The following is a 20,736-nucleotide window of genomic DNA, read 5'->3' on the forward strand; positions in this document are numbered from 1 at the left end:
TTTTTAAAGCATGCTGTAAATGTTAGTTTCAAAGCTGTCTGTAACAAACCACTCATGAGACTGTATATTAAGCAGGCCTATGCACAATTCAGATGACATTCACTTTGCATTATGACTCCTTCCCCTCAGTAAGTAACTCGTCACATCAGTGCAGTTCTTGTCAATGGGGAAGTTGATTTCTAGGGGCTGTAGTAAGAAGTCTTAGCTTTAGCATCTACTTCAGGGAATCTGGCCAAGTCTCTCTCCTGCATCACTTGCACCAATGGGCCATTAAATAGCTAGTTTAAGAATGTTAGCTTACATTATTGAAGAAGCAGATTTTCTGGTGACTGTTTAAGCATGTTCTTGAGGACTTCAGAAAAACGTTTGCAGCTAAATCAATGAATATGCAGTCTGTCAGTTGTCTGTTTTCCCTGTCAGTATTACTAGAAGGCTTATGGCAGCTATAGTACCCCATTCCTTTTTAGAAACTATGTTGCTTGTGGCTCAAGATTCTATATCAATATAGGATTTGCTCAATTTGATGTGTATGTGTAATAGTGTGCATGATAGTGCATCCCGCAACAAAAGATTGCACGAGATTTATTGTCTGACTTCTTGTTTGTATTTACAGATTTTGTTGCTTACCAAATTTTACCATACCAGTCAGTGTCCGTTGACAAATTTACATATAAGAATGACGTTTACATAGCTATTGCACAGCCTAAGATGGAGAACTGCATGATTCTGGAATGGGATCATATTGAGATGAATTTCAGGAGTTACGATAACATAACAGGTAATGTGTTTCCATGTATTTTTATTGTTATCCATTAGTTAGGTTAATAGTAGTAGGTCTAGTGATATGCACTTGTGTGTCCTAAAATGAGACTGAAAATTTTCAAAGGAACACGTGCATGTAGTAGTATATTTCAGTTATTTTCTCTGTAGGTACTCTTCATTGTAGCAGGTCTTGATACTAGCAGTATTTTATTTAAAGTTTGCTAATGTGCCTTTTATAAACTGGTAAGTGTGCATGCATGTGTATGCGCATATGTGTGTGTAAATCTCTCTCTCTCTCTCTCTCTATATATATATATATATATATATATATATACATACACGCACACATACATATGAGTATATGTCAGATGTTCAGATTCACTAATGTTCAAATAGACTGATCAAAAAGTGAAACAAAAGAGTATCGTTTTTTAATAAGTCAAAAAATCCTACTACTAACTGTAGACATAATTTGTCTTGAATTGTGGTAGTGCTATGGAAAGGGTTTTATAAGATAAGGTGTAGGGTTGGGTTGGAGCAGGGGCAGGTTTAGCATTAGCACGCATTAGCAATATGGGCAAGGGGGGCTTCTGTTCGTTGTGAGTAAGTTGCAGTTGCTGGGTATCATAGTGCACTGAGAACAAAGCTTAGCTTGGAGGTTGGCCAACATAGTGTCAAGTGTAAATACTACTGAATTCTTAGGGGCATCTGTAGTAGGGCTAAGTAGAGTGGTACTATAACTTCCTTGGACCTAGATGCCATACCCTTACCTGTAAGTTTGGCAACATAGAATAATTTTCTTACCATCTTAGCTACATGTTGTTCAAGAGTCAGGTTGCTGTCCACATTTCTGCATATATTCCCAGATCCCGTATTGCTGAGTCAACTCTTATGGGTATTTTACTGATTAAGTAATTAACTTAAGTTGACAGTTTCCCAAAGGACATTATAATACATTTAGGCTCAACTTCTGAGAAGTAGATACCAGACAGGACTGGGCCCAGCACAGAACCTGGTGTACTCTGCTGGTGACCAGTTTCCTGGTGGAGGTGGTCTCACCAATCTGACTTCTTGGGTCCTGTCTGTGAGCCAGCTGGCAATCCAGTGAGTTATGCAGGGATTTATGCCTAGCTCAGAGAGCGTGTCAACAATGGCTGAGTGAATTGTTGTATCAAATACCTTGGCCAGTTTAAGGTTGGTGCTGTTTTACCATTGGTTTCTCAAAAAGAAGTCCACCAGGTTAAGTAGGCATGTACTCTGAGGCAGATGAGTGAAATTAGAAATTATGCAGTTTACTCTGGTCTGTTATAGCTGATTATGTCCTTCTATTCTAATGTTGCAGAATTCTTTACATGAGGAAAAACTCCGCTAAGGGCTACCCAACATCCAGCCAGTATACAAGAGCTTTTAAGTACTGCTAGTATGTGGGACATTGCACGTATGGCTTAGGAGTATGTCGGCCATAAAAGTGACATCCACACATACAATCCTCAGAACTTCTCTGCCACCAGTCTGAATGACATCTTTGATCACCGGTCTGTTCGTCCGAGTCATTTGCTGCTGGTCTAGTTCTCAGATAAGTGCCCCATTGGGGGTTTTTTTTTTCTCTTGCTACTGCTTTCTCCTGTGAGGGTTTTTTGTTATCCAGCAAAGACAAGTGCCAGTCTGCGAGACAGATTCCACATAAGGACAATCATGACCTGTGTCTCTTGTTTGGAGCCTGTGCCTGACCACAAATCCTGCTCTATTTGCCAGGCTTTCATCCCTAAGACTCTACTTAGCTATCTTTCATCCCTAAATATTTACTTAGAAAATCAGCAACTGAAGCGTTTAGCTAGAGACGTTATGGAGGGTACATCTGGGCCTACTGTCGAGCCTGTGTTGAAGAAGAAGGCCAAGAAGCCAGGGCCTAAATCTTCAGCTGAAACTCCTACCTTTGATGTCTCTCTCAAGGTTGAAGAAGACCCAGAGATACTTCTGGAGGTTGGCTCTGATTCCTCAGCGGACACTGCTTCGGCGGCCGTCAAGGAATCCACCTTAGGCATGTCCTCGGAGGCAGTGCAGACATCTGCATCAGATGGTCAGGGAAAACTAAGGATCATTATGTCAGAAGGCCCTGGGGGATCCCTCAAATTCTAGTTAAGGAGAAAATTCCAACTTTTATAATTGAGTGCAAGCCTACGTTGGGTCCCTCCATTTTTCATCAGGCATATGTGTGGTTAAAAAAGAAGCAGAAAACTAGGCGCATTTCTGCACCCAAGACGCTACAATCTGATTGGAAAACCTTTTCTCAAGGCTTGCTTAATGCACTCATGGCTCTTTAAGCCTCCTTCAGCTGTTCTTGTTTCTCCTTTAACTTCTTCCCCACTCAAATGAGTTAGGGAACCGAGGATGAGGGTTCTTCTGAGGATAAATTCTTGGCCTAGTCGACTCAAATTCCATCTCCCCTAGAATATGCTTCCCTTGAGGAAGAGTCTAATGGCACAGAATCTCCAGTAGAAGAGATCACCTTTGGGGAAACCTTAGCTAAAATGAAGGAATTTTTTAAATGGGGCTGCTGTCAGGTTTCTGATGTGCAGAAAAGGTATGATTTATTTAGAAGTGGAGTCTCCTTCCCCTGCAGCTGTACCTCCAGTCTTACCAACCTTTTTGCATGCATTTTCTTCAGCATTTAAGGCCCCAGACTCACAGGCCCCTGCCCCTAAAATGTTTTATAAGGTGCCAGACAAATGTGAATTTCCTTACACGTGTCCTTCAGCAGATCCTACTGTAGTTTCCATTGCTTCTGACAAAACTGCCAGACTATTGCCATCCACCAAGCTTCTCCTTCTGATAAGGAGAGCAAGACCATGGAAAGAATAGGCTAAAAGGCCTGTACTTCTGCCACCCTAGCTTTCTCTGTTATAAATTACCAAATGTATATGACCAGATATGTTTCAGCTTTTCTTTCTCAAGCCACTCAAGCAGTTTCTGACCTCCCAGACTCTGATGTTAAAGCTCAGGTGATGTCTCTTTTAGGAGCTTCTCATCAGGTAGCACTCCACTACATTAAATGCAGCTGTGTTGCAGCAGAAGCATCTTCTAGGACAGCTGCATCTGGATCTGTTCTTAGGAGATATTCATGGTTGAGGCTTCAACCACTTCTAGATGACATCAAAGCAAAATTAATGGATGCTCCTTTAGATTATAGTGCTTTGTTTGGGGCTGCAGCTGCAGATTTGTTTAAGTCTTTGCAGGAGAAAGGTAAGGAACTACAGGACTTAAAACTTATCTTTGTTTTTGCTTGTTTCAAAATTTCAGAGGAATTATCCTTCAAAGACCTCTTTTGTTAGATAGCAAGCTTGCCTTCCCACTTCTAAAAACAAGGGTCTTAAGATGTTAGAATGTTCTGTTTGCTGTAAATATAAGTGTATTTTAGTTAAACTTTTATTCACAATTTTTACTGTAAGTACTTCTGTCCCAAGTTATGTTGTATTTTATACACAAACTTTACTGTAACAACTTTTATGTTATGTTTATATATGTTAAGTTTTCTATTCTTTAGTTTTTCTCCCTGGGCCTCCACTGAAAATGGGTTACCTGACCCAGTCGGACTTGCCTGGTCACCAAATGTCAATAAGTAAATAAATAAATTAAAGGGCAATAGGAGAACTGCACAGTCTAAACCTTATTAGTCAGTTCCTGCCCAGAAGCAGCCCTTTCTGGACAAACCAGACAGTCTGTGACTACCACACTCATCTCAGTCTTATTCCTCTTTCTCTATGGCTTTCCCTGTCTCTTCCAGTTTGGAAGCTATTACTCAAGGCTCATGTTTTTTTTTTTTTCCATTATCAAACAAGGGTACTTCATGGTCTGGAAAACTTTTCCTCCATTCGTGGGAATTCCACAACCACCTCATGACCAACTGCATCTATTTTCAGAGGTGCTTCAGGAGTTGCTACATCAGGGAACAATTCAAGAAGTTCCTCTGCCCCTCAGAGGAAGAGGTTTTACTTTAGGATGTTTCTCTTATCCAGGAAAGAAAGGCCTTAGAGACCCATTCTGGATCTTTCTCACCTAAACACTTTTCTGAAGGTTCCTACCTTCTGAATGTTGTCCCTGCAAACCTTGTTTTTTTCTTATTCTTCTTCAAGCTTACATGGCCTGTCTGGACATCAAGGTTGCTTATCTTCACATTCCCATTCATCCTCTTTACAGGAAATGTTTTACGTTTCTCTGTTGCTTCCTTGCACCTTCAGTTCTCAGCTTTTCCCTTTGGTCTTTCCACAGCTCCAAGGGTATTCACAAAGTGCCTGGCTCATATAATTGCTTATTGCAGACTTCAGGGTATCCAAATTTACCCATAACTGGATGATCTTCTCTTTCTGGCTCCCTGTCCAGAGAACCTGGAGCAAAATCTACAGTTCACTGTTTCTGTTCTGCAAAGGTTGGGGTTCACAGTAAATTTCAAAAAATCTTTTCTTACCCCTCACAAGACCACATCTTCCTGGGGTGCAAGTTGCAAACAAATGTCATGCTGGCATCTCTGCCTCCTTCAAAAGTTCAGTCTCTCATTTCCTTCTTACAAAGTCTTCTCCCTCTACATTCTCTTACAAGAAGGGAGTTTCTCAGGCCACTGGGGTTCATGCCATCCGCCATTCCCATGCTACCTCTTGCCAAGCTTCACTTGAGGAAGTTTCAGTGGTATGTGAAGTCTGTTGGATGCAGCATGCACATGCACTGGAGTTTGTGGTTCCTCTTCTCCCTTGTCTGAAAAAGGAACTCCTTTGGTGGATTCAGCAGATTTCCCTAAATCTAGGCCTTCCTCTGCATTCTCCACTTCCCATCCAAGATTTGTTTACATATGCCTCAGACCTAGTCTGGGGGGGGCAACCTTTGCTTCTATGAAGGTATAGGGCCTCTGGTCTGCTTCTCAAAAAGAGGAGCATATCAACATCAAAGAGATAAGAGCCCTCATATTAGCTCCAGTCCTCTCATCCTTTTTTCTATCCAGGACCTCTAAAACTGTTTACAAACAACACCACTATTTTTTGGTATGTAAACAAATGGGGGGAGGTGATATTGTACCTTCTGTGCAGGCTAGCTCTCATGGCATGGGAACTGGCAGTTCATTGCCAGGTGAATCTTCAGGCAATTTATGTCTCTTCTAGTTAGACTTCTGTGGCAGACACTTTGAACAGGTCCATGACTCAATCCCACGAATGGATGATTCACAGGGATGAGTTTCTGGACATTGTCTAGTGGTGGGGTACTCCTCAAGTAGATCTCTTGCCTCCCACCTGAACAGAAATCTTCCTTTTTTTTGTAACAGAGTCCCAGGTCCTCTGGTTTGGAAGGTGGATGCCCTATCAATTTCATGGAAGGGGATGTTTCTTTATGCACCCCTTCCTTTCCTCTCATTCAGAATGTCCTGCTCAAGATTCAGCAGGACAAACCAAAAATCTTGCTGGTGACCCCCTTTTGGCCAAGACAGCATTGGTTCCCTCTTCTTCTGCATTTAGCCAAGGGTAGTCATCACAAGTTACCTCACAGGGTGGACCTTCTCACACAAGACAAAAGATCTCTTATCCATCCACATCTGTCAACTCTGCGTCTGACTCTGTGGGTGATAGGCTTCTGATCCCTTTCAGACACCTTTTTTCTGAGGGCATGCTTAGGGTACTGCAGGAGGCCAGAAAACTCAATGTTAGGAAACAATACTTATCTAAATGGAAGAAGTTTTTTTATCTGGTGTCGTTCACACACCCTGGATCCACTGTCTGTGGATGTTCTATTGGTTCTTTCCTATTTGTGTGAGTTGCTCAGCGATGGTTTGGCTTACACCTTCGTGAAATCCATTTGTCAGCCATTTCTGCCTTTCTCTCCCCCTTTGACTTCTAGGTTAGAGGTTAAACTCTCTCAGAGGCATCCTTCACATTAGACCTTCCAGGAAACCTGTTCCTCCTCCTTGGGATTTGAACTTTGTTCTGGAGAAGCTGACTGTGGCTCCATTTGATCCTGCAGCTACAGCTTCTTTGTAACACTACTTAGAAAACTGTTCTGACTTTTCCCAGAAGGGTATCTGAGATTCAAGCCTTAATAGTTCCCCACCTTTTCTGATTTTCCATAAGGACAGGATCTCCTTGCATACTAACCCTTTCTTTATGCCAAGGTTGTGAATGAGTTGTCTCTTAACCAATCCATTCATTTTCTAACCTTTTTTCCTTCTCCACAATCCTTTTGTGAGAGGATCTTATGCATCTTGGATACGTATAGACAACTCAGATTTTATTTAGATAAAACTGAGGGTATCAGGAAATCTGATCAGCTTTTTGTTTCTTTTCATCCCAGGGCTCTGTGATTGCCTGTTTCCAAGCAGACTATTTCCTCTTGGATTTCGAAGGCTATTTCTTTTTGTTATGTTTTCCATGGGAAGAGCCTCCCTTTTTGTATAAGGCTTATTCTACTAGGGTTGTGGCTTCTTCTGGAACTTTCTTTAGGGTTTGGATACTAATTCCATTCTAGAAGCAGCTACTTGCACTTCTGTACATACCTTCACCAAGCATTACAAGTTGGATGGCATCTACAGATCTAGAGCTGGTTTTGCTAAAGCCATTCTTCATGGTTTCTGGAGAGCTCTTCCAGTCCTTCCTCCTCCGAGGTTTCCTTCTGAGCTTTGGTACTCTCCTTCATGTAAAGAATACTGCAACATTAGAATAGAAGGACATAGAATAGTTGTGTAAAATCTTAACCTAACCATAGATGTCCTTCTCTTCTATGTTGCATTATTCTATCCCTCCCTCCTTCCCCCTGGTGCCTGCTTTTGTTTCTGGATGTCTGATAACCTCCTTGATTCCTTAGACTGGTGTTCCTACTTGGGCATTCAGTTCTGAGAATTGTACATGTGGATGTCGCTTTTATGGCCGAGTTACTCCTAAGCCATATTTGTGAGGTCCCACATACTAGCAGTACTTAAAAGCTCTTGTATACTAGCCAGATGTCGGGTCGCCCTTGGCGGAGTTTTCCCTCATGTAAAGAATACTGTAACATAGAAGAGAACGACATCTGTGCTTATGGTAAGATTTTACACAACTATTCTTTGTATATAATAGCAGGGTCTTAGAAATGGCAGAAAATGTGTTGCCACTAGCATTAAAAAAAAAAAACAGCTAATCATGACCTCTCAAAGCCATCTTCTGGTAGTCAGGTGGCATAGTGCCACAGTGGATAGCATTGTCACCTCACAGCAACAGGTTTCTCAGTTTGATTCTTGGCTGGATTGCCTTCTGTGTGAAGTCTGCATGCCCTCCCTGTGTTCACGTGGGTTTCCTCCGGGTGCTCCGGTTTTCTCCCACATTCCAAAGACATGCAGTAGGTGGATTGGACATTCTTAACTGGTCATAGGTGTGAGTATGTGTGTGTGGTATGGAAGGACTACCTTGGCAGGGTTAGACACCTGGCAGTGTAAACCTTGGCTGTAGATGGTTATCACTGTTGAAGTGACACCCCGACCGTATGTGCAAAAATGGAAAAAAGGAGTTATGGATGGATGGATGGATGGATGGATGGATGGTCAACACGTGATTAATGTAAAGCCTCTGCAGTTCACAGTCTGAAAAGAGTGACATTCCTGAGGTTGCTTTGTTTTTGCAGGTGAACCTTGCACCCCCTGATTAGAAGGAAGTTGCCACACAACCAGTCTCTAAATATACCATATTGTAAGGTAACATTAATTGACCGAAGAGTAGAATCTTATATTTTATATATATATATATATATATATATATATATATATATATATATATATATATAAATATGGGAACACTTTATAATCCCGAAATTATGAAATACAGAATTTCAGAATCCCAAGATTATAAAGCCGCAAGCTCAAAAGTTCGAAACCCCAGAAGCGCGAATTTCAAAATCCTGAAGTACGGAGATTTTGAAGTAGCGCTTCTTGTGCTAGGTGAAGGGATAGCTGGAAGTTCAGGTAAGTATTTATGTTTAAGGGTTTTGGTTAGGGGCTTTAGTGTGTGTCAGTGTGTTTGGATACTGTGATCTGTGTGTGCGAGGGGAATGTAGCTTGTATGGTGGTGTTTTTGTGTGTTTGTCTGTGTAGAGCAACCATGGAGTTAGTATATTTAAGTACTGGGGTGTGGGGGGCGCAGGGGGGCTTGTAGTGTAGGTTTGAGTGTTTGTGTATTGCAGGAAGCTGTGTGTATGTGTGTGTGTAGTGTATGGTTAGTGTAGTGTTCGCGATTTTAAAATTCGCGCTTCTGGAGTTTCGGCTTTATGATCTTGAAATTCTGAAATTCAATATTTCAGGATTTCAGGATTATAAAGTGAATATATATACATGATTCGGTTAATATGCTACCTAGGCAATCCCAAGCTCGTGAAATATTATTATTGATTGCAGGTAGCTTGTAAATTCAGTATTCTATGACTCACTATTCTGGGGGTAACAGTGAGTAGTTTTTTTTGTTGCATGGCTTATGATAAAAAATATCTGCATTTTTTTTATAAGCTCTTATTTTTTTTACATTTCAGCATCACCAGAAATATGCATACTCATGCAGTTAAGTCATTAATTAAAAAACATCTCAGAAAGTGTTTACAGATGTATGATCTTTACAAGCAAGATACAAGGGGAATTAGATACCACATTTTCAACCATCACTTGATAAAAATTTAAATTCAGATTTTTCGCAAAGTCTCTTGTCATTGTACATGTTTTGCATGTGTGCTCTCTTTTTGGCCCATGTCATGCCTGAAAAGGTTCATTAAACCAGCCCACTTCTCCAGTTAAACAAATGCTAAGTAAGTAAATGTCATGATTAAATAGTAATGGTATTTATCCGGCTAAAGTGATGCTTCTAACTTTTATAAGCAAAACCTGGAAAACAGCATAAATATGAAAAACATGTAAAGTATTACAAAAGAACATTCAGATTCACTCCATGATTTTTCACAATAAATGTTTTACATCCATCCTAAGTTAGACCATTACTGTCCCTTCCGAATGGTAGCTCCCTTCAGGAGGTTGTTCCTTTAAGGGTGATTCACTCAGCAAAATGATACTTTGTAACATCAAACAAATGTAGCTACTGTTTTCTATTGACTAGCATTAACTGTGTATTTTATAAGTTTGAGTGAATGAAGTAGTTGGAATTGGTCTGATAAAGCCGGTGGAGATACCCGTGAAAGCGTTTACCAATTTTAAAGTATTAAAGTATAACCTGGCTGTGTTTCAGTGCATGGACATTTTTGTTTTTATCATGTACTATAAAAAGTTAATTTGCAAGCAGATATCTAAATTTGTAAATACAACTTTCTAGATGCTTTTAGAAAAATACAACATTATTATTTTACAACAAAAAAAAGAAATGAAAGCACGCTCTGAAAACAAAAACATGGATGTTCTTTGTGTTTCACTGTTGCAGTCATCACCTGTGGGTTATCCCTGTTGTGGTAGCCCTCGGCCAGCCCAAATACCAGAGTCAATGTTTTTCTGCATCAGCTGCTGTCGCTTGCAGACTGACGTCAGGTCATCGGTGTTGTAAAGCAAGGCAGCTGATGCCATTACATCAGTCTTTCTTGCCGTGGAGCCCATAGCAGAAGCAGTTCACAAGTGTGCCAGTCGGTCGCTACCAGACTTTGGATCACAGCTGAAAACGTCTAAAGCTAAGTACCCTGTTGTGGATCTCTTTTTCTTGTACTAACCAATGTCTGAAAAAGTTAACAACTGTCTCGCCTGTGGAAAGCAAATCCCACACTGAGACTTCCATTCTTACTGCTTCACTTGTTTAGGCCCAGACTACGATGTAGCCCGATGTCGGTTCTGTGCCCTCTTTAATATGAGAACTATTCATCGGAGAGCTTTTTTTGTAGATAGCTATTTTCATCCTCTGTCTTCTCATATGGTAGCTGTTAACCAACCTTCAGCAGAATCTCAAAAAAGCATAAGGATAAGGATAGAGACAGACCTCACAAGGCTAAGCCTTCCAACGACTCCCCCGCTAAGCAGGTTGTCAGTATTCCTGAATTCATTGAGGCACTTTCCCTGCCCCTGATGCTCAATGCAATTGCCATGCAGGCCTCTACCGAGACCCTTTCGGAGTCCAATATGCCACAGAAATTTTCTTTGCCTTCATAGCCTTTGTCTGTCTCTGCCTCAATTGGGTCCAGAGCCGCTAAGCAGGTGCCGGCTTCTGAGGATGTCTTTTGCACTACCGATTCCAGTCAGAAACCGACGTCTTGTCACCTGACTACCGCTAATCTTAGACCGATGACTTCTCTTAGACCTAGAAGCCAGGCCATCCCTAGGAAATCTTCCTCTAGTCACCATCTTCCTCCTGCCCCTCCACCCCAGGCCCAGATGCTTAAGATGTCGGAAGATCTTATTTCCCTTATCAGGGGCAATCAGGCTGCTTCCTCTAAAAGAAAAAGACTCCCTTCTCCAGAATTATTGACAAAGCAAGATTCTGAGGTATCAGATAATTCAGACTTGGAAGAGGCTCAACAACCTCTTACTGGCTATGAGGATTCAGATACAGAGGAATCAGTCCCTTCTGCCTCCCCATCAGAAGACTCTTCCTTTGGGGAAACTCACCATACTCTCAGGGAGCATTTCAAATGGGAATCTCAGGACTTCCCTCAGTCCAAGAAAAGAGAATTTCTAGACCTTCCTCCACACAGACCCCTTGCCACCCCCCTGTTTTGGATGTGGGTGGATGATGTTTTCCTTGAATCCTGTTTAGCCCCGAATGCCCTTCCTCCTGCTCCCAGTAAGTCTGACAGGTATTACAGGGTACCAGACACTCACAAATACCTATACAGAAATCCTGCTGCAGACCTGGAGGTCATTACACAGGGCCCCAAAGGAGCCAGAGCAAGTTCTGCAAAGAACCCTACTCCTTCTGATAAAGAGGCCAGAGCTCTGGACAGATGGAGTAAAAAAGTATACACCTCTGCAACCTTAGATGTCAGAGCTCTCAACTGTCAGTTCCATATGTTAAAATATCAACAGCACACTTTGGAACTATTAAAGCAAAAGATTTCTACTTTTCCTGACTGTGCCAATTCTAAGGCGGTAGCAGATTTATTGCACTCCACTTGTCAAGTGGCTAGGTTTTCTTTATACTGTGGATATGATGCACTAGATCCCTCTAGCAGGGCAGCAGTGTCTGGATCTGTCATTCAGAGGCATGCATGGTTGAAGGAACAACCTCTACCAGATCATGTTAAGTCAAGGTTAATTGATGCACCTTTGGACAAAGACCGCTTGGTTGAGGAAAAAGCAGAAGAGGTGCTCAAAAAAAATGGAAGACAAAGGAAAATCTATGCAAACAGTAAAAGATTTCTTTCAAGTTCAACCTCCTAGATTCAGCAGAAACTTTCCCTCTAAGCACTGGTCCTTTCCTGTTCCTAGCAGGCAGGGGCAAGCCAAGCCCTACAGAGACAGGCCACCCAGGTCCCTACAACAGGGACAACAGAGAACCAGACAGTGGACTTCATCCGCCTCTAAGGCAGGGAGTTGTAAGCCATCCCTCTATGGTAAAAACTCTCAATGACTCCCCCACCTCCCCTCTGCCCTCCCTTCACCCAAAAGCTTGGAGGAAGGCTATCCCTCTGCAAAGAAAATTGGCTGTCTGTAACCATAGACCAGTGGGTCTTAAAGATAATTTTTCAGGGATATAAATTCACTTTTAACAAACTCCCAATTCCCAGAGGGTACCCAGACTTACCTCCAAGTCAGTGGGCACAGGCATTAAAACAAGTCCAAACTCTTATATCCCCATGGGGCTGTAGAACCTGTTCCCGCAGATCAAACAGGCAAAGGCTTCTATTCCAGGCTATTCCTTGTTCCTAGAAAGGAGGGCACTTGGCGTCACATCCTGGATCTATTCATTCTGAACACCTCCCTGGTGATTCCCAAATTCAAAATGCTAACTTTGCAGCAGCTGCTGCCTATGCTGACAAAAAATGCCTGTTTAATGACCCTGGACCTAAAAGATGCATACCTCCATATCCACGTAAGGGAGTCCTGCAGAAAATTCCTGTGTTTCAGAGCAGGCTCACAGCACTTTCAGTTCTCTGCTCTTCCCTTTGGCTTATCTACTGCTCCCTGGGTTTTCACTACTGTAGACAGAAAAACATTCAGATTTATCCCTATCTGGATGACTGCTCCATCCAGGCACAGAGCAAATAAAAGCTGCTGCAGGATTACTCTTCATCAAAACCCTTCTCACTTCCTTGGGATTCTCCATCAACGAGAGGAAATCAAAGCAGACTTCCTCCAGAAGTATCATCTTCCTGGGAGCTCTGCTGGACACAGCATCCCAAATGGCCTTCCTAGCCCCAGAGAAGCAGAGCTTCCTACCTCTGTACTTCACTCAGCTGGCATCTCAAAGTCACTTTACAGCAAGGAAGACATTCTTCATGTTTCACTGTTGCAGTCATCACACTTGGGTTATCTGCATGCAGGTAGCTCTCAGTCAGCCTGAATACCAGAGTCTTGGGAATTCTGCATCGGATGCTGTCACTTCATCCATGACGTCAAGTCGTCAAGGGTATAAAACAGGCAGCCGATGCCATTACATCAGCTTTTCTTGCCGTGCGGGAGACCGAAGCAGAAGCAGTTCGCAAGTGCCGGTCGGCAGCTACCTGAAATTTTCATTTTTCGAGTTTCAAGCCTGAAGTCTTCTAAAGCTAAGTACCCCGTTGGGGATCCTTTTTTCTTGCTCTAACCGATGTCAGAAAAAGTTAACAATTGTTTTGCCTGTGGAAAGCAAATACCTCATAGAGATTTTCATTCGTACTGCATCACCTGTTTAGGCCCAGACCACGATGTTCCTCACTGTCAGTTTTGTGCCTTGTTCAATGCCCGAACTATTCATTGTCGGGCCATTTTTTTCTCTAAATCATTTCGCTCTCATTCTCCATATTCTGAAATGGCTTCGGTAAGCCATCCGACTACCGATCTTCCAAAAAAACACGAAGATAAAGACAGAGACAGACCACATAGGTACAAAACTGCCGACGATGCTTCCGTTAAGTTAGTCGCCAGTCCGCCGTTACTCAATGAGGCACTTTTGCAGCCTCTGTTACCCGCTTCTACAGATTCGCAGGCCTCTACTGAGACCCATTCGGAGTCCAGTAGTATGCTGCGAGATGCTTCTTCGACTGTGGAACCTGCGGATGTCTCTACCTTGGATGGGTCCGGAGCCGTTATGCAGGCACCAGCGTCTGAGGGTATATTCAGACCTTCCAATGTTCATATCAAACCAACTACTTTGTTAATGACTAAATCTGCCGAATCTCTCAGGCCCAGAGTTCGCACTACGCCCAGGAAACCAACGACCAAAGCACATTCTCAAGCTCCCGTGCCACAGAAACAAATGCTGAGAATGGGGGTATAGCTCAGTGGTAGAGCATTTGACTGCAGATCAAAAGGCCCCAGTTCAGATCCGGGTGCTCCCTGCAAGGGTGGCTTTTTGCCCAGGGGCAACAGACCACAAAGACTACAGTCTCAGGGTATGTACAGATCTAAACAATGGCGTGCTCCCTCCTCAAATTCTGGGAGTGGTAAACCACCCCCTTTGGAAAAAGTTCATAGTGACTTGTCCTTAATCCTTCCCAGCCATGCCCAAGTACTTGCACCCCTAGGAGGAAAACTCACCCTGCATGCAAAAAACTGGGAGTATATTACCCAGGACCGATGGGTCTTAAACATTGTATCCCAGGAATACAGATTCTATTTCCACTCTTTGCCAACCCCAAGTGGATTACTAGACCTTCCTCCAAACCAGTGGACAGAGGCCCAAAAGCAAGTACTTTCTCTTCTCAGTATCAGGGCTATTCAACCTGTGCCAACAGAGCAAAGGGGACAGGGTTTCTAGTCCAGGCTGTTCCTGGTGCCCAGGAAAGAGAACTCTTGGTGCCCTATACTGGATCTGTCATCCCTAAACACCTTCCTGGTGGTACCAAAATTCAAAATGGTTACACTCCAGCAGCTCCTTCATATGCTAGCCAAGGACTCCTGGCTCATCACCCTAGACTTAAAAGAAGCTTATCTGCACATCCCCATAAGGGAATCTTGCAGGAAATATCTACATTTCAGGACAGGCTGTATGCACTATCAGTTCTCTGCACTTCCCTTTGGCTTATCTACTGTGCCCAGGGTATTCACAAAGTGCCTGGCTCCAGCCATTGCTTACTGCAGGCAGAGAAATATTCAAATTTACCCATACTTAGATGATTGCCTGATTCAGGCGGACAGTCAGGAATTGCTACTTCAGCACCTGACGTTTGTAAAGAGACTCCTAACTTCTCTGGGGTATACCGTCAATGAAAAGAAATCACATCTGGTACTCAGCCAAAAGATCGTATTCCTGGGAGCAAGCTTGAACACAACTTCCCAGATGGCATTCCTCACTCTAGAAAAGAAAGTTTATTTGACAACTTATTTCAAACTACTGGCCACCCAAACCCAGCTATCTGCAAGAAAAATACTGCAAGCCCTATGGTTCATGGCCTCATATATTCTACTGATTCCATATGCAAGACTGCATATTTGGAAACTTCAATGGTACTTAACAAGTCTCTGGTGTCAACATTCCCAGGACCTGGAAATAGTGATTCCTTTCATTCCTTGCCTAATGACAGAGTTCCTTTGTTGGGAAGAGACTTGCAACCACAACAAGGGACTCCCTTTTTCACAACCCCCTGCCATCCAATCTCTGACAGCAGACGCATCAGACTATGCATGGGGGGCTCACATGGCAGACAAATGCATTCAAGGCAAATGGAGCCCAGGACAAATTCACCTGCATAGCAATCAAAAAGAAATGTTAGCTGTACAGAATGCACTGATAACCTTCAAATACCTTATCCTGCCAGGACAACTCCTGATAAAGACAGACAACACCACAGTTATGTAGTACATAAACAAGCAGAAGGGAACTCACTCCTACCCACTCTGCAGGTTAGCTATGGCTCTGTGGAACACAGCCTTAAGCAACCAAGTGGACCTGCAAGCTCAATTCCTGCCAGGCAAACAAATTCACTGGCAGACGACTTAAGCAAAAATCTAATGGACCCACATGAGGGGAAACTGGAACCAAACTCATTCAAACTTCTTATACACCGGAGGTGGACCTCTTTGCATCCCCCCCAAACCATCAACTAAACAAATTTTGCACCAGAATTCCCCACAGCCAAGCTTGGAAAGTGGATGCCCTATCCTTCATATGGGAAAACCTCTCAATGTATGCCTTTCCCCCTCTGCCCCTCCTTCCAAAAGTACTCCTCAAGATCAAACATGACAGGCCAAGGACAATCCTTATTGCACCAGACTGGCAACGCCAGCACTAGTACCCACTCCTACACAGTCTGACAGTAGTGCCTACATCAGACCCCCTCTCTGCTGTCCCAGCAGGAGGGACAGATTTTGCATCCTCAGCTATAAACCCTGAACCTGGCAGCCTGGCTTATTCCCTGAATACATCACCAGCAACCCTCAGCAAACAGGTGCTGGATGTTATCCTTGAGGCCAGGAGGCCCAGTACTAGGAAATCCTATTCAGAAAAGTAGAATAGATACTGTTCTTGGAGCCAGTCTCAAGGGAAGGACACAGCCATGCCCTCCTTGCCTCAAATCCTAGATTACCTAGCAGAGCTGCTCCACAAAGGCCAATCCTTCTCATCAATTAAGATTCATGCCTCTGCCATCTCAGCTCATTACAATACTGAGCCACCCCTCTTCTCTCACTCTCTGATCAAACAGTTCCTGAGGGGAGCTAATAATTTAAGACCCAGAAGGAGAGCTCCCACTCCTGCCTGGGACCTTAACTTTGTACTAGAGAAGCTCATGCTCGAGCTCCCCCTTTTGAGCCTGCTGCTACAACAGAGTAAAAATTCTTCTCTTGGAAAACAACCTTACTGCTAGCCATCACTTCAGCAAGAAGAGTGTCTGAGTTACAGGCCCTTATGGCTATGGAACCCTTCATTATCTGCCATGCAGACAGGGTTTCCCTCAGGACTAACCCATCTTTTGTGCCCAAGGTGGTATCCAGTGTGGCTTTAAACCAATCCATCCGTTTGCCAACCTTTATTCCTAATACTTAGAATAAAGGTGAAGGGATCCTGCACCCCTTGGACGTGCACAGACAGCTCAGGTTCTACCTTGACAGGACTACACCTTTCAGAAAATCTGACCAGCTGCTAGTCAGCTTTGCTACAGGGACAGAGGGCAAGGCCATTTTGAAACAAACCATTTCTAAACTGATAGCACACTGCATCCATTTCTGCTACAAACACCATGGAAAAACTACCCCACAGGGGATCAGGCCTCATTTCACTATGGCTACCTCCGCCTCAACAGCTTTTCTCAGGGAAGTCCCTACCAGGGACATCCAGGAAGCTGCAACCTGGAGTTCTGTACACACCTTCACCAACATTACCACTTACCTATCTTTTCTAAATCCAGAGCTGGATTTGCCATAGCAGTCTTACAAGACCTGCTAGCCAGCCCTACTACTTCTTCACTGCCTCCACCCTTCCTCAGCTTTGGGAATCAACCCAAGTGAGATGACTGCAATAGTGAAACACGGAGAACATAGTACAGTTGTGTACATTTACCATAAGTGTAGATGTTCGAGTGTATTCACAGTTGCAGTCCTGGTTACCCTCCCTCCAGCCCCCTGTCTTTCTATACTTTCTACCTATCCTTTTTTGTTTGCCCATACCTTATGGAAATGGTATTTACTTTTTACTAGAGGTGTTCCACAACATTTGATTGCTTCCTGTTTTGAGGACTCCTGACATTTTGGCAAGAAAAACTGATGTAATGGCGTCGGCTGCATGTTTTATACCCCTGATGACCTGACGTCATGGATGAGGCGACAGCATCTGATGCAGAAATCCCAAGACTGGTATTCAGGCCGACTGAGGGCTACCTGCAGGCAGATAACCCAAGTGTGATGACTGCAACAGTGAATACACTCGAACATCTACATTTATGGTAAGTGTACACAACTGTACTTTCCTGCAAGCCTTGGGATACATAGCTTCTTGCATCCTTTCCTATTTCCTCTGGCCAGACTGCACATGAGGAAACTTCATTGGTACCTAAGGAACCTTTGGTGCCAACATTCTCAACCTCTAAAGACCTCTCTCCCTCTGATCCCCTGTATAAGGGCAGAGCTGCTCTGGTGGGCAGAGGCATGAGCCACCAATCAGGGTCTCTCCTTCACCCACCACCCCACAGGCCAGACCCTCACCACCGATGCTTCAGATGTCGCTTGGGGTGCCCACCTAGAGGGCAAGTGCACCCATGGTCTTTGGGATGCCCAACATCTTCCCTTGCACATCAACCAGAAGGAAATTATTGCAGTACACAAGGCTCTGATATCCTTCCAGCCTCATCTCAGGCCAGGGGTTCTCCTTGTCGAAACAGACAACACCACAGTAATGTAGTACATCAACAAACGGGGAGGCATAATCTTACCCCCTGTGCAGGCCAGCCATGAACCTCTGGCTGACGGTCTCATCCATGAGTTTACACCTTATAGCCCAATACCTCCCAGGAATCAACACCACCCTGGCAGACCACTTAAGCAGGCACATTGTGGACCCCCACGGATGGCAGCTCCACAGAAAAATCTTTCGCAAAGTCACTCAAGTGTGGGGAAACCCAGAGGTAGATCTCTTTGCTTCGCACCTCAACCATCAGCTAAAGAAATTTTGCACCAGGGAATATCACCACCTAGCATGGAAGATGGATACCTTAACCTTCCTTCGGAACTCCTTCTTTGTGTACACCTTCCCCCCTCTTCCTTTTGTTCCTAAGATACTCATCAAGATCAGGGAGGAGGGGCCCAAGGCCGCCCTCATTGCTCCAGATTGACCCAGGCAGCATTGGTACCCACTGCTGCGCAGCCTCACATTTCATCCCCCCTGGCAGCTTCCCCAGATCCCAAATCTCTTGACTCAAGCAGGGGAGGAAATGCTACACTCAGACTTGCAGAATCTCAAGCTATCAGCATGGCTGATACTCCCAATGTAAGGGAAGGGTCCCTACTAAGCAAGCAGTTACTGGACATTCTCACAGAGGCCAGAAGGCCAAGCACCAGAAGATCTTACACAGGAAATTGGAAAAGATTCTGCTCCAGGTGTCAGCCAGAGGGGGCAGTTCCTCCTTACCTGATGTCCCTCTCATCCTGGAATACCTAGTGGAGTTACTGAATAGTGGTCTCTCCTTTTCTTCGGTTAAGATTCATGCTTCAGCCATTTCTGCTCAGTTTAACACAGACCAGCCATTGTTCTCTCACCATTTGATTAAGCAATTCCTAAGAGGGGTTTCAAACATTAGGCCTCTCAGAAGGCCTCCCATGCCAGCCTGGGATCTTAACTTTGTTCTGGAAAAACTGACCCTACCCCCTTTGAGTCTGCTGTCTCAGCAGAAGTGAAATTCCTCTCTTGGAAGACTGCCTTTTTACTGGCCATCACTTCAGCCAGAAGGGTTTCTGAGCTGCATGCTCTGATAGCCATTGAGCCCTTCATCATTTTCCATGCAGACAGGGTTTCCCTTAGGACTAACCCCCCTCCTTTATGCCCAAGGTGATATCTAATGTGACTCTCAACCAGGCCATTCAGCTGCCTACCCAACCCTTAAAACAAGGGAGAAAGAATTCTGCACTCCCTTAATGTGCACAGGCAGCTCAGATACTACCTGGACCATACTAAACCCTTCAGAAAAATAGACCAACTTCTTGTCAGTTTTGCCTTAGGGGCAGAGGAGAAGCCCATCTCTAAGCAGACTATCTTGAAATGGATATCTCACTGTATCCATTTCTGCTACAGACATCATGGGAAACCTCCCCCTAAGTCTTTTCGCACCCATTCCAGTAGGGCAACCTTCACTTCCACACCATTGCTCAAAGGAGTCCCCACCAGGGATATCTTGGAAGCTGCCACTCGGACCTCGGCTCATACCTTTACAAAGCATTATCACCTTCCTTTTTTCTCCAAGGCTAGGGCAGGGTTTGCATCTACAGTTCTGCAGGGCCTCCTTGCCCCTGCCTAGGTCTCTACACTATACTACCATCCCTCTCTTCAGCTTTGGAAATCTTCCCACAGGTGATGACTGCAATAGTGAAATACGAAGAACATAGTACAGTTGTGTACACTTACCATAAATGCAGATGGTTGAGTGTATTCACTGTTGCAGTCCTGGTTTTGGGAGACATAAGCTTCTTGGGGTGGTTGTTCACCACCATGTCTTCGGTGCCTTATCTTCTGGGGCTTCTGTTTGGTTAGGGCAAGAAAAACTGATGTAATGATGTCAGCTGACTTGCTTTATAGCACTGACAACCTGACGTTAGTCTGCAAGCGACAGCAGCTGATGCAGAAAAACATTGACTCTAGTATTCGGGCCGTCCGAGGGCTACCACAGCAGGGATAACCCACAGGTGATGACTGCAAGAGTGAATACACCTATATTTATGGTAAGTGTACACAACTAGTGAATACACTCAAACATCTACATTTATGGTAAGTGTACACAACTAGTGAATACACTCGAACATCTACATTTATGGTAAGTGTACACAACTAGTGAATACACTCGAACATCTACATTTATGGTAAGTGTACACAACTAGTGAATACACTCAAACATCTACATTTATGGTAAGTATACACAATTAGTGAATACACTCGAACATCTACATTTATGGTAAGTGTACACAACTGTACTTTTTATTTCCCAGCCTTGAGCACATATAGATACATTGGCATTTTACAACCTTTATCAGGGTTCTCATCCACTTGATTTTCTGAGGCAGTGTAGTAACTGCCTCACGTTTAATGAGAACCCACTTCTTCTTGCATGTACCAGTAATAAGGGTGAGAGATGTACCTATTTATCTAAATCAGATGGTAATCTAGCATCCCTCCCACTGTCAGCAACCACAGCACCCAACCATTGCTCTTG

At 43.8% G+C, this 20,736-nt stretch overlaps 1 protein-coding gene and 1 non-coding gene across 2 annotated transcripts in view; both read left to right on the forward strand.

The window, feature by feature from the left end:
* Window positions 1-20,736, forward strand: part of LGI2 (leucine rich repeat LGI family member 2) — a 478,725-nt gene that overhangs the window by 447,488 nt on the left and 10,501 nt on the right. Inside the window, exon 7 of the mRNA XM_044062177.1 lies at window positions 614-778. Coding sequence (XP_043918112.1) covers window positions 614-778 — 165 coding nt within the window. The remainder of the gene's footprint in view (window positions 1-613; window positions 779-20,736) is intronic.
* TRNAC-GCA lies at window positions 14,153-14,223 on the forward strand. The gene has a single exon. It is a non-coding gene; the product is annotated as a tRNA-Cys (tRNA).

Source organism: Protopterus annectens, chromosome 2.part1 (assembly GCF_019279795.1).
Source record: "Protopterus annectens isolate FY-2018-M chromosome 2.part1, PAN1.0, whole genome shotgun sequence".
Lineage (NCBI taxonomy): Eukaryota > Metazoa > Chordata > Ceratodontiformes > Protopteridae > Protopterus > Protopterus annectens.